At 42.8% G+C, this 14,480-nt stretch overlaps 1 protein-coding gene across 1 annotated transcript in view; it reads left to right on the top strand.

The window, feature by feature from the left end:
• Positions 1–4,009, top strand: part of OTOA (otoancorin) — a 92,903-nt gene extending 88,894 nt beyond the window's left edge. The window contains exons 28-29 of the mRNA XM_061600305.1: positions 1,070–1,262; positions 3,867–4,009. Of these exons, the coding sequence (XP_061456289.1) occupies positions 1,070–1,262; positions 3,867–4,009 (336 nt within the window). The remainder of the gene's footprint in view (positions 1–1,069; positions 1,263–3,866) is intronic.
• Positions 4,010–14,480: the final 10,471 nt, after the last annotated feature.

Below are 14,480 nucleotides of genomic sequence, written 5' to 3' on the forward strand. Positions count from 1 at the left end.
CAACAGCACATTTCATAGGTGAAAATATAGATATTCTTGGATTCTTGTGATACAGTATTCTGACATCAATGATTAATTCCTGAGCCCCCCACCTGAATGAATTTTATTCTTTATTTTTTAAATATATTGTTGCTAGCTGCCTTGTACCCAGCATTGTCTGGGAGGTGCATATCAGAACATGACCTCCCCCACCCCGCAGGTCATTTTGACAGGTGTGCTGATGTCACAATGATGCTCCTGCACCAGAAAATGTGTTGCAGTGCTGGGTTCAATTCCAGCCAGCGATGCAATAGAGCTTTTTTCCTTTGCGGACTTGGTTCAAGCCGTGCCTGCAGAGGCACACCTTTTGCCAGACTGAATTAAAGCTTTCAGTGCAAAGGAATAGTTGCGCCTACAGCATTCCCTGCCTTGGGACTTGCTATAAGCCCTGATTCCAGTGGGGCTTGATGTCAACACTAATTGGCTGATTGGTGCTTAGCACAAGCCTGCCTTGGGCAGTGATCAGCTGCACTACTGAGGTGATTGGCACTGACATTGATCAGGCCCTACTTGCAAAGGATCAATTGGAAGGACACATTTTGTCTCCCAATTGTTCCTTTGCAGCTGCATCTCCTGCCCCATTATGCCAGGTGCTGGGGAGGTGAGCATGGCTAAGTTGGGGGAAATGGCATCATGAGCCAAACTGGAACCCAAACCAGGCCTAATTTGGCCCATGGGCCCGAGATTCTGCACTCATGTGCTAAACTATAGTTTAGTGTGATGTACAAACACAGCCAATTGCTTCCGGTCCTCTAGACTGCCCTTCTGTCTGCTCTTTGACATTAAAAGGCAGCGTTTGTTCTCACTCTTATTCCAACTCTGGAATGGATTAAAATGCTGCCTTTTACTCTTAAGGAACAGGCAGATAAAAGTGCTCATCTTAAGGTGCTACAAGAACATTTTTTTGTAGCAGAACCAGGAAGAGTGTTATTCCTCAGACAGCCCAGACAGGCTAGGCCTTGGGCCCTTTCTTGTGCTGCTGGGTAATAGGTATCCTAAACCAGTTCATCTTTTTTTTTTAATTGTCCAGGAGCTGTCCTCAGATCAAATAGCAAACCTCGGCCCTGAAAACGCAGCCATGGTGACAGAGTTGCAGCGTCAACACCTAAATGGACTGCAGCTTCAGAGTCTTCAGATGGCACTAGATGGAGCCAGAACAAGCATCCAAGAAGCTCCGCTCAGTGAGAGTACAATAAGACCAACATACACATCAGTTCTGAACAGTGAGTTAAAAAAAAAAATATCACTCCCAGACCATATTCATATGCTCCACTCTTGGCCCAATAACATATGTTTTCTTAGACACTGTTAACTTAAGAAGAGCCCTGTTGGATCAGACCAAAAGCTCATTTAGTTTCTACAGTCGCCAACCACTGGTTGGGGAAGGAGGCTGTGTGTGTAATTTGTGTGACTGTATCTGCAGCTCCAGGTTTTTGTTGCCATTGTTGCTAAATTTCAGGGAAGCAGCCAGATCATATGAAAAATACTTTCACTAAAGGATTAAGTAAAATGTATCCCAACTTCATCGCTGTTGGAGATGAAAGTCTTCAAATGTGGATACTGATTTTTTTGGATATTTCCTAAGATTAAGGACCATCTGAGGCCTTATATTCCAGCCTGATCACTGAGATCATCCTGAGGAATGCTGTTAGTTGACCCCGATGTTACAGAGAGGCCTGATTAGCCTTAACCAGAAGTCGGACACTTAGTGTCGCTGGTCCCATGCTGTGGAATGCTCTTCTGGCAGAGATCTGGCAAGCACCCTCTTACTTTTGATTTTCAGGTGCTTCCTGAAGACTTTTTATGTAGACAGGCTTATGTAACTGTTTAACTTTTCTGAGCAGTCAATCATTTTAATGATGATTTTTTTAAAATCCGGTGTTTTATATTTTCTTGTACATATTGTTGTACACCTCCAGGTTATACTATATGAATTGGTGATATATAAATACTTTTATATATAAGTAAACCAGATGCTTCTGGAAAGCTCTCAAGGAAAACAAATAGTCCCCTCCCATTTTTGTTCCCATTTTGGTACTCAGAGGCATGACACCTCTGATCCTGCAGGTAACACATATCTTGGTAACAGATGCTGCTTGGTCTCTTTTGGCTGCCCTGAGCTGCCCTGGACTCCTACTGGTAAATAAAAATAAATAAACAAACACTTGTATTTCATTTCCACAAGCCAGAGCCTCAACTAGAACAGATGGGGTGGTTGAGTTCCCAAGGCCTTTGCACCTTACTGTGGATCCCAGAGTCTTGGTTATGGAGGAGGACTGCACTGCATGGCCCAGGAAACATAGGGAATCAGAAGCAGTTGACCACCCTAGTGGGGATTCTGGGATATCTTCCCTAGAGATGAGATGATCTATCTAGGGAGTCTGAAAAGCTTGAAGACCAGATGCATCCTGACTATTCACACACTACTGCTCTACACGTCCCACAGTCCCCCAGGCATTGCAGGAGCAGAAATGGTGATGAGTTGGAGTTAAAGCCTAGAGCTGAAAGTGCAATGCATAGCTGAAGCACTTGCCCTTGTGTCTCTGAGCTCTGCTCTGGAGGAAGAATCATAAACTGAAGTAGCCTCCAGATCAGGGCCTCACTGATGCTCCAGTGAGTGGGGCTGAAGGACTAGCTGTGAAACCTTTCACTGGAAGCACTTCTTTGGATCAGCTCTAGTTACCAAGCTGGGGAGCTTGCCTCTTCTCTTGGCACCCTGGTTCAATTAAAGATTTGATACAAAGGTCTCAGCCATTGGTATCTGTGACCTCACCCACATGTGTGCCTTGTAGTGTTTCTATGACCGCTAAATATGTCTCACTGAAGAGTCCACAAAGCCATGTGCTTTAAATGTGCTTTTAATTTGTTTTAAATAGAAATGCAAGATATATCCAGGTTCCTGAGTTCTGTTGGCTGGCTGTCCTCTATTTAAGTCTATGAGAATAAATTGCTGATGAAAGAATTCTCATGCATTTGCCACAAGACTCATTAGAGGTCTTCAGCAAAGGCTGGAGTCTGGATGCTTATCTCTGTCCAGGATGCTCTGGGTCTGGATTTCTTGCATTAAGCAGGAGGAGACTGAACTAGATGGCCTACAAGGCCTCTTCCAACTCCGTGATTTTATGGATGTTTTCAGCTTGTCACTATTTTCGGGATTCAATCGCATGCCAGCAAATTTAGGTTGCACAATTAAAACTTATTAGGAGGGCTTGCATGACAAACCTGCTTCCCTAAACTCAGACTTTTGTAATAAAGAAAGTGATGAGAAAATGGACAAATGTGGAATACTTGCTTTGACATAATGTCATCTAACCTCTGGGCAAACAAATCAGAATGAATGTTCATTAAGTAGCAGGTGTTGTCTAATCTCCCTGGAAACAAATCAGGGTTATTGCTCAATAAACAAGTACCCTGTGACTAGCGTCTGGCACAATATGACTTAGTTGCCACTGTGCAAGAAATTTATATTATACTGCGGTGGGAAACCTCAAATCTGGGGGATGCAGCCCTCAAGGCTTCTCTGTATGGCCCTTGGAACTTTCTCCAGGCCAAACCCCTCCTGGCCCTGTTTTGCACTCCAATGCAAAATTTTGCCTGCAGATTTTTTCTGGCTGGAATGTGTCCTTGAACTCTGATAATGCTTCTTGCTTGCCTGGGATGGGAATAGAGACGTGTGAGGTCACATTTGACCCCCAGGCCTGAGGTTCCTCCCCTGAGTCTATTCTTAGTGGCGACATCCTGTGTTGCCACCAGTAACTATTCCCCAGCTTGGTACAAACAGAATTAAATCAAATTTCCTTGTACTCACTGGCCCGTTGATTCTGCAGGGATGATCTCTCAAGGGGGCACAGATGCCGCTACCAGTATTCTCCTCTGGCTTTCAGTGGAGCAAAAACAGCTGTCAGCTGACAATGGAACTTCATTATCTCTCCTTCAGCAAGGCACTGAAGAAGCTCCTGTTCCCAGCTGAACTGGCATTGTTCATTTTGTGTCTGCTGTATCTTCTTCTCATAGGATCCCAGTCATTTTCTGCTCTTTCAGCCACATGCTACAGCTGGTTTGGTCTCTTTACCTATAACAGGAGTAGCCAACATGGTGCCCCTCCAGATGTTGCTGGACTCCCATCAGCTTCAGCCCACAAGGCCAATGGTTACGGATTATGAGAACTGCAGTTCAACAATATCTGGATGTACCATGTTGGCTACCCCTGACTTATAAAATAGATAAGGTAATATTGTACACAATGCCTTTCAGTGTTTCCACCTGAGCATAGGACTGGCCCAAGACATCTTGCTCCCTGAGATGAAGGATAAGGTTGCACCTCTTCATTCTATGTACAGAAGCGAAGCCAGCAGTAGATTCTTACATCAACACTGGCAATGTCCACAGCACATTAGGGGCTAGTTTAGGGGCTGCATGGTAGCCATGTAGCATACACAGCTCTGACCTCCCACCCCTTGCTGCTGCTCCCTTCTCCCTCCCAACATCTGCTACCTGAGGTGGCCTCCTCACTCTGCCGAATGGTAGGCACTGACTGAACTGAAGTGTATTCTGAAGAGGTATAAGATTGCCGAGAAAATATTCTAGGCTACTGACAGACATGTCACCCATATCTATCAGTAGGCTCAGTAGTCTACAGCATTACATTTTTTTAGTTTTTTGGAATTCTCTTGTCTCCCAAAGTCTAGTAAGAGGGGTGGAAAAATAGTCTAATGCCTCACCTAACCTCCACAGTATTTTCCTGGTACTCCATACCCACACCTGCACTGCAATTCACAACTATAGTTTGCCATTCCATCCAAACCAAGAAACTATTATTTGCACTTGAAAACCACTTTGAATGTGGCTTGACTGTGGTTTCCAGTTCTGGTTTGGAAGGTAAGAGCAAACCATTATTGTTGCTGCTGTTAACATTTATTACCTGCCCTTCACCCAGAGGTCCCAGGGCAGGTTACAACAATGTTAAAATACAGCATTAAACAAAAGAAAACAACAACGTAAAATCACAAAATAGGGTGGGTCCTAAAAATATCTCTCAGGTGTCAAAGGCCAGTGTAAGAAGGTACATCCTTATTTGCTGAATAACTGTACAGTGTAACTGTACTTGCCGAAAACTGTACACTGAAAGTGCCAGACACACCTTGATGGGCAAGCCTGGCACCAGTGGGTGCCCAGGTTGGGCACTGGGCTCCGCAATCTACACTAGCATTGGATTGCAGAGTGTGCCCCCTTTGACCCAATACTGGTGCGGATTGCGGAGCAGGACCCACCCTTCCAGGCAACATCTCCCCTGCTACCAGTGTGACCTGGCCGTGCCACTTCTCATATTGCTGTGTCATGCTTGCCATAACCCAAGATGGTGGTGTGCGCATGCAGCATGCTAACGTGCTGACACAGCCAGGCCTCTTTTAAGATCCTGGTGGCGGTAGTGCCACTGCGCCGCCTCCTCCTTCGAGGGCCTACTGAGTCTGGTACCAACCTTGTTGATGAGGAAGGAGTTCCACAACTTAGGGGCTGTCACAGAGAATCCCCTCTCCCTGGCCGCCACCATCCCCTGAACTTCTGAGGGTGATGGAACTACCAAAAGGGTCACCTCTGCTGATCTCAACACCCAAGGGGTCTGTGGGGAAGGAGGCAGTCTTTCAGATATTTGGGACCTAAGTCATTTAAGTCTTTAAACACTAGCATGATCACCTTAATTTGGCCCAGAAATGAACTGGCAACCAGTGCAGTTGTTTTAATAATGTAAATGTACTGCCTTCAAGTGGATTCTGACTTATGGTGACCCTATGAATAGGGTTTTCATGAGGCTGAGAGGCAGTGACTGACCCAAGGTCACCCAGTGAGCTTCATGGCTATGTGGCGATTCAAACCCTGGTCTCCCAGGTCGTAGTCCAACACCTTAACCACTACACCACACTGGCTCTACGCAGTTGTTTTAAAACAGGGGTTATATGAGAACTAAAGGGAATCTCAGCCAGAAATCTGGCAACAGCATTTTGGACCAGATAAAATTTCCATGTCGTCTTCAAGGGCAGTCCTACACAGATCACATTGCAATAATCCAATCTAGAAGTTACGAAAGCATAATTGACTTAGCTCAACTGTAACAGCAAACAGGTTCATGTTAAACAGGAAGTAAGTCAATAGGAGCAAAGTGCTGAATACTGAGAAAGTAATGTCAATTGAGGCTAGCAGCATGCACTACCAATGGGGCACATTTCAGCCAAGAGAATGACCTGTCAGACACATGCCCCACCAAGCTTTCTCAGATAGCAGTATTCACTAACAAGGACATGGGCAAGTTGGAGATGCTGTTAATTCACAGTGTATTGTTGTTTCTCAGGTGCTCCCATCTCCTGTAGCTTAAACTTTTGGGTGTTTTCTGTATTAATTCTGCATCCTGCTTCCTGAGTCATTGATCACTGTTGAGTTTATGGTAAGCATGCATGTTTAATTTTAATTTTTTAAAAAATAAAAAGATTTTGTACACCAGCCTTTGCCAACCTACAGCAACAGGTTGGTGAAGATTGGTGTACACTTAGGATGCCGATTCTGCATTTGCAGCTTATCAAGAAAGCTCTCTTTGTGCTTTTAAACAGGCTGTGACTTTGTAATTCAGGAGGACCTTTTATTAGTGATTTTGCTGTGTATTTGTATTTGTTTTGTAAGCTGTGTTTATAAGGAGTTTTTTCCCTAAAAAGAGGAAAACAGATCTATAAGAAAATAAAACAAGAATATGCCCTTAGTTGCTACTTTGACTGTTTAGAAATGTGCAATGCAACCCTGTGCATGTTTATTTTATTTATTTCTTTATTAAATGTGTTAGTCGACATATATGCACACTCAAAGCAACTTACAGTTAATAAAAAGTTAAAATAAACAAGTAAAAGATTAAAAATATATTGTTATGAGCATGGGGGGTTGGAATGGATGATTTCTGTGAGTCACCTTTCCAGCCTCTGATTTGGAATCCTATGCCCAGGGGGCTGGCTCTGCTAGCCAGATGAATCTCCTTTGTTAATCAAATAGAGTGGCCAGGTAAGATAATGGGCCGATCAGTTGCCTAGCAATGGTGAATGGGCTAGGAAGACCCCTTTTGTGATTGAAACTCTTCTGGAGGAGAGTCTCTCCCCCGACTCCTGGGAGCTGGCAGAAGTTGTGTTTGGAGTTTTTAGTGTGTTCTAGAGAATGGCTGGGGCTGCAGGCACACAGAGAGGCTATCCCTCTACATCATGGCTATAGGATGCCCCTGCACCCAGATGGAAAAGCTGGATGTTAGACTGCTGATGCATTGAACCCCTCCATTCTGAAGCTCAGGTTGGAATGTGTGTAAATAAATAAACCATATTTCATAAAGACACCACAGTCTCCGCTGACCTTCCTAAAGGAAACCAAACCCTGGATGGGCGCAGGGACCCCCGAAATCTCACAGCTCGGAGATTGGGGAAGGCGTGCAACAATATAAAGAGATAAAAAGAAAACAGTACACAAGGTGGTAAATAAATAAATATGCATGTTTATCCTATTAAGTGCAATCTAAATCTAAGGTTAGCTAGGACTAAGTCCCACTGAATTAAATGAGGTTTAGGATTGTACTGTAAAAACACTATGTCAGGCACTAATTTGCTGCATTTTTGTCTTTCCTCCCCATTTCCCCACCACCACCACCTCTACCACCATGGTCCATTTTCCACAGGTCTACAGCTCACCTTGGTGGATATAGCAATGGTCTATTGAAAAGCCTACTGATGTTAAGTCTGAGTATACGTGACATTTTATTCTAGAATCAATGGAGACTGAGTGCTTGTTTTTTCTATGTAGTCCACACAATCTAGATATATTGATTATTTTTTGCTCTTGTAAATTGCTTCTTGAGAAACTGGTTTCATTCTGAAAATAAAAGCTCATGGCAGACATTTGGTAGCCACTTATAGCCTTGTCATCCAGAAATCTGTCCAATCGCCTTTGAAACCCAATCTAATGTGTGGCTGCTGCTACCACATTTGATGGTAGAGAATTCTATAGTTCATGGTGCAAAATAGTGCTTTCTCTTGTCTGTTTGAATCTCCCACCGTTCAGCTTCATCAGATGACCCTCTTTTTGGATGAGCACTTAAGATTAACTAATGTTAGAAATGCCATGAAAATTCTATTCCTTGTGGAACCAAAATGAATGATCTTGCTTACCAAATGATTCAAATGCAGTTCAGTAGTCAGTCAGGGATGAAACCTTGTATGGTATACAAAGTGCTTTAATTACTTTTTAAACTGTTCTAAAATGAAAGCCTTCAGATGTAGCTTTTTGCATATCTGTGTGTGATACGGTAGCAAATATAACTTGGGGGGAATTGTTATGAGTAATTTTACAAATGTATTTGTGTTTATTTAAAAATAAACAAAAATTAAAAGTGCTGAAAAATCAAACAGCTTTTCTGGTGTGGTAGATAATAAATTTACTGTTTAACTGGTTTCCTTTGATCTTTAATGTTATTTTTTTGAACTCAGGATCTATGATTCATAAAGGGTTGGTGAAACCGATAGGCGAACATAATTCTGCCCTTACAGCAACACTTAGTCTTATTCATGCCTTTTGTCAACTCCTGCTGCTCTGGTTCTGCCCCGCCAGCCTAAGGGAAAAGCTATTGTGTGTGTTGTGATGGATGGACACATACACCCTACTCATTTGTATACCAAGTGTATATCTCCACCTTCTTTTGGACAGAAGGAAGCTGGTAAACAAAGATACAACACAGCACGCAGAGATGAGAAAAAACCACCAGATTCTGGAAGGTAGTAAGTGGAACCTGCAACAAAATATATTGTGGAATGGAATGCTCTTATTCACTGTTCCAGCTAGCCAACCACACCCTTCTAGAGGATACACCATTCCATTTTCCTCCCCCATCTAGCCTGAGCATGCTTGGTCTCCTCATTGAGCTGTTTTGTGGTCCCGCACAAAAACATTTATGTACTTCTGCAAGCATAGAAATTCCTTCAAGCCTGCTGGCACCTTGTTCTTGTGTATGGATGGTGCCATGTTAGTTATATAAGCAATGGCTCTCACACCTGAAGAGGGAATGATGGCTACAGTAGCTCCAGCCAAGCAACGCTGTGAGAAGAGCCACTCCTAAAACTCAAGGGTGAGACAGTGTCTGAAAGGAGGGATGACTTAAGTACAGAGACAGTGGAAAGGCTGTGGCTAGTAGAACAATTTGCTTTGCGTGCAGAAGGCCACAGGTTCAATCCCCAGCATCTCCCAGTAAAGCTGGGAGGGACTCCCGCCTGAAACCCTGGAGAGCTGCTGCCAGTCAGTGTAGACAATACTGCGCTAGATGGACCAATGACTCAGCATAAGGCAGCTTCCTATGTCCAGGGTACTTAGGTCATTTTAAATTGTGGACTTTATGGTCTTATTGGGCAGGAGCTCTTTAGATGGTAATGTGTATTACTTCACTTCAACATCTGGTAACCAGCCCTGATGCATTTGGGAAACCTCCTACTTATTCTGCTGAGTGGGGCTCTGAACCTCTGCTCCAAAGTCCTGCCTTGATGGCACTATTAACAGTAGGCATAGACAGGCAGACACCAGTGAGACTTGAGGGCTATTGGCTGCTGAGCCATTTGCGCTTGCACCTTGACCTCAGCTATTAATACAATTAATAATACAGTTAATACAATTAATCCTGGGGTAACTGTATGGGAGATGTTAAGTTCCTGAATGCCGAGTCAGAGCATTGGACCATCTTCTCCAACATTATTAACAGCGGCTTGCCAGGGTCTCCCACAGAGACTTTTCTAATTCCCATGTTCTGCCCCCTGATCCCTTTAACTGGAGATGCCAATGGTTGAACATGAGACTTTCTGCACGCAAAGCCCATGCTCTACCACTGAGCAATGGCCCTCAGTGCTGCACAGTGGCGAAAGACTTAGATCGCTTTGAAAGTGGCTCAGACAAATTAGTGGAGGAGAGGTCTCTCAGTGACCGATTTCCTCATCCCTAATAGCCAATGTTGGTTTTTCTCAGTTTCTAATTTTTCCAAGTTCAGTTTGCCACATTTCTGCATCAGTTTGCCATTTTTTAAAGTTGTCGTGAACATTTGTCACCATTTTAGTGTGCATTTCTTTTGATATACACATTTTTGTAAAGCAATTTTGCCTATTATATACATTTTTGCAAGCAATTGCCCCTAGTATAATGTGTTTTTGCATGCTATTTTAGTAATGTAAAATACACCCTAAGGTGTGTATTTCTGTACACATTTTTTTGCTGTTGGACAACTGCATCATAACATTTGGAGACGTGTGTTTCAAAGCTACATTTTCCTTTGCATATTGTTTTAGGAAGTGCAATTTAGGTAGATTTGCATTAAAATACAAATTGAACAAAATCTCTGCCCCATTCCTAATGGGTCTACCTCAATGTTCAGTATGCCTGTGAATATCAGTTGCTGGGGAGCAATAATATTCTTACTTTATTTCATAGCAGAAGAAGGGTATTGCCTTGTAGGCTTCTCAGGGGCTTCTGCTTGACCACTGTGGGAAATAGTATGCTGGCCTAGGTGGACCTTTGGTGTGATGACCCAGTAGGGCTCATGTGATAGGTTTAGGTACCACATGAATAACAGGCAGACTGACCAAAGTGTGTGAAGCAGATCCTTATTCTGATACTCCTAAAGCGCAGTCCCCCAGTGCTGCATTACAAGTGCCCTCTTAAATATGAGAAATGAAAAAGCTGCTTGCAAGTTTTGCAAAGTGGCATGCACTTATGCCAGGGTGGGGAACCTGTGGGACTCCCATCAGCCCCATCCCAGCATGGCCAATGGTCAGGGATGATGGAAGTTGGGAGGCCAGCAACATCTGGAGGTCCACAGGTTCCTTGTCCCTGACTTATGCCATTACATTTATTCCTTCTATTAAAATAGATTATCTAGTTTAGTAATATGGATTAGCTAGTGTTTATTTTTAAAAAATCTATACATTTATGTTTCACATCTGTCCCACAGACACTGTCAGAATCAGAAAATGAAAATTGGACAGGTGCCCTCCCTTCTCCCCCGTCATCTACCATCACACAGGCTTGTTGCTAGGAGCTGCAGCGTCTGCTGCAGGGTATATATCTGACAGATAGAATGAGGGGGGAGTGAAGAACAGTTCCTAGTCATGATGGTTATATACCATCTCCAGGTTCAGAGATTGTATACCTCTTTCTGAATATCATTTACTGGGGAACAACTGTGGCAAAGGGCTATTGATCTCCAGTCCTGCTTTGTGGGCTTCCCATTAGCACCTGGGTGTCCACGGAGGGGAACAGGATACTGGATTAGATGGGCATTTGGTCTGAGCCAACAAGGCTCTTCTTATAATTTTATCATAACACAGAACATGACATGTTTTAAAATGGGGGCATGAGTTTCCCCCTCACAGAGCTCTAATTTCCAGCACCCTTAACAAAGTGCAGTTCCCAGGATTTCTTCAGGGGAAGTCATCTACTTTGAATGTATTGTGTGTGTGCAGCCTGAGAGATTCTACAGTGTTACCTAGGAAAATATTAATACAGAGATTAGTTTAGTTACTGAACTACACAAATGCAGTGCTCATGCAAGCTGCCTCTTGAGCATCTAATTTCAATTTCACCAAATGATTTAATTAAGACAGGAAATGAAATGATCGTGGCCTTTTAATTACCCCAACAAGGAGAGGTTTGGCGAGAGCAGCTTTTCATACTTAGCAATCTTCTGTGATTCTCCCGAGATCTTGTGTGGAATAAAAGCAGGGCTGGGGAACCTTTTTCAGCCCAAGGACCACATTCCCTTCTGGGCAACCTTCCAAGGAACACATGCCACTGGTGGATGGGGACAGACGCAAAAGTGAAACAAAAGCAAATTTTACCTTTCTGCAGTAGGCTCATTTCTACACGCACTCAGACACCCCTTTCCAGGCAATCAAGGGGCATTACCAGACTTCACAGAAGCATTCCAGGCAAATGTATTTGGGGTGTGAACCAGGGCCAGTTAGGGGTGTGGCTTGGGGAGAGCTCTAGGAAGAATTCTGAGGGCCAGATAGAGAAGTTTGGGGATGTGCATTTGGGTCCCAGGCCTGAAGTTCCTCACACCTGGAGTAAAATAACACTCTTTGCTCTGCAGTTGTGGCAACCTGTGACCCAGGAGCTCGGCTGCACTGCAGTCTATGCCTGCCCCTTGGGCACTAATCCTCTGCTTGCCATTCTCACTGAAAACAAAAACATCATATATATGCAGTTGGGATCTTTGCTAGAGCCTATCATGGGCTCTTCAGAGCGCTCCTGGAGTGATCAGGAAGAGGCGGAGGAGATCTGGGACCTGGGGGAGGGACCCAGTAGGTTAGCACCCACTCCTCCCTCTGTTTGTAGGAGCACCTTTTTGCTAACCCAATCCTGTTCAGAGACACCTTTGCCATGGAAATAGAAAGCCCACCCTGAGCCTTTTTAAAGAGTCTCAAGGGGCATGTCTAGTGGCTGCAACAACATCTTCATTTGAGTAGTCCTGTTCTGTACTGCTGTGTAGAGATGCAGAATCCTGTATAACCTGTAAGCTGGTTAATTAAACGCTTCAAGCTTAAATTCCACATTAAACATAATGGAGAAAAATCACACCAGTGAGTCTGAATCCAGTAGAGTTGGCCAGAACAGAGCTCTAGAAATCCACTGCCTGGTGCCATCCCAGATTATGGAATTGTCACCTGTGTGCAGTGGTGCCATCAAGGCAAAATTCTCAGGTCAGATGCCAAAGGGACCAATAGCTTACCACCATTCGACGTAAGTGATATAAGTGATGGTATACACTACCATCTAATGATAAATTATATATGATCTAATGAAAAATTACAATTACATAATTTGTGCTGTGCTTTGGGACACTCATCTCTGTGTGAAAAGTGATGAACAGAGTTTGAAAACATGATCCATTGTAAGGCAGTTGCGAAGTCCTTATTTCTAAAATTTATTATGTCTTGACACAGGAAGAAAATTGGCTTTTGAGGGGACAAAACATGTTGAGAACACGATTTTGGAAAAGAAATTGAGAGTGAAGATTGGGGAAAACATTTGGAAGAAAATTCCTTTCGAAACAGTATCAGTTAGAGTGCATAAAAGTTTTTTACCTTTGGTACACGTACCACTTACTGCTATGTAAAATTACAAAGGCATCTAGTATACACTGTTGGAGGGAGTGTGGTAATGTTGGATGTGTGGTTTTGTGGTTTTTTTCATTTATTGTGGAGTTGTCCATTAGCCCAACAATTTTGGTTTCAGGTTTTTCATGAAGCAAACAGATAACTAACCAGATCATTTCACTAAACCCCAGTTGCCTTTCTCTATATTTTTGATTCTGAAAAGATTTGGGCCATAACAAAAATCCATTTGATGACTGCAGCAAGGCTTACACTAACAAAGTTTTGGAGAGCTCTGGACACTAATCATAGAATAGTAAAGTTGGAAGGGGCTATCCTATAAGGCCATTGAGTCCAACCCTCTGCTCAATGCAGGAATCCAACTTAAAGCATGATCTAATGACAATTTGGCACCAGCAGCTTTGGGACTTTGTCATGGACAAATGAACTTGTCAGCTTGGTGCACAAAAGAATGATTAAAATATAGACAAATTTGATGTAATTCAGTTTTATTTCCTATGTAGTGAGTGTGACCAAGGCATATGGATACAGACCATTGGGCTGTTACAGATTTCTTTGGAAGGACACTTTTCAAGGGTAGACATGCTTTATGTAGACTGTTTACTGAAACTGATTTTGTGTTCCCGCCTTGTTTTGTTCTTTGATGAATTAACAAATGAATTAATTTTTGTAAAAGTGACAAATATATTTAACAAAATGTATATACCGCTTAATTGTCAGAAAATCTCTAAGCGATTTACAAGAAACATTAAAATTATTGCTAAAAACAGTTAAAAACAAGTAATTAAAACATTTAAGACAATTAAAGCAGTAGTAAATTAAAAAGAGATTAAAATTCACCAACATGTACATGTCTGGATAGGTTTTTCTAAACAGAAATGCTTTAAGCAGCTGCCAAAAAGAATACAGCAAAGGCAAGTGACTGATATCAGTAGGCAGGGAGTTCCAAAGTGTAAATGCTGCCACACTAAAAGAACGATTTACTGCAAGCATGGAATAGTATAAAAATACTTTTTGAATGAATCCTTCATCTCAGGGACAAAATGTGCACTTCAATAACCTGGCCCTTTATATTTCACTTTTTTTTTTCCAAACTGCAGAGAAGCTTTGCTACTGTAACTGTCTTTGTATGTTCATACCGTACCAGTTACAATGTGACTTAACACTGTTCGTAAAGTGAGCCGGTTTGGATGGGCTTGCCTGGAAAAACAGCTTAAAAATACCTTTAAAATACATTTATGTGCCACTTTTCTATTAAAAATATACAAAGCA

The sequence above is a fragment of the Rhineura floridana genome, chromosome 17, assembly GCF_030035675.1.
Source record: "Rhineura floridana isolate rRhiFlo1 chromosome 17, rRhiFlo1.hap2, whole genome shotgun sequence".
NCBI lineage: Eukaryota > Metazoa > Chordata > Lepidosauria > Squamata > Rhineuridae > Rhineura > Rhineura floridana.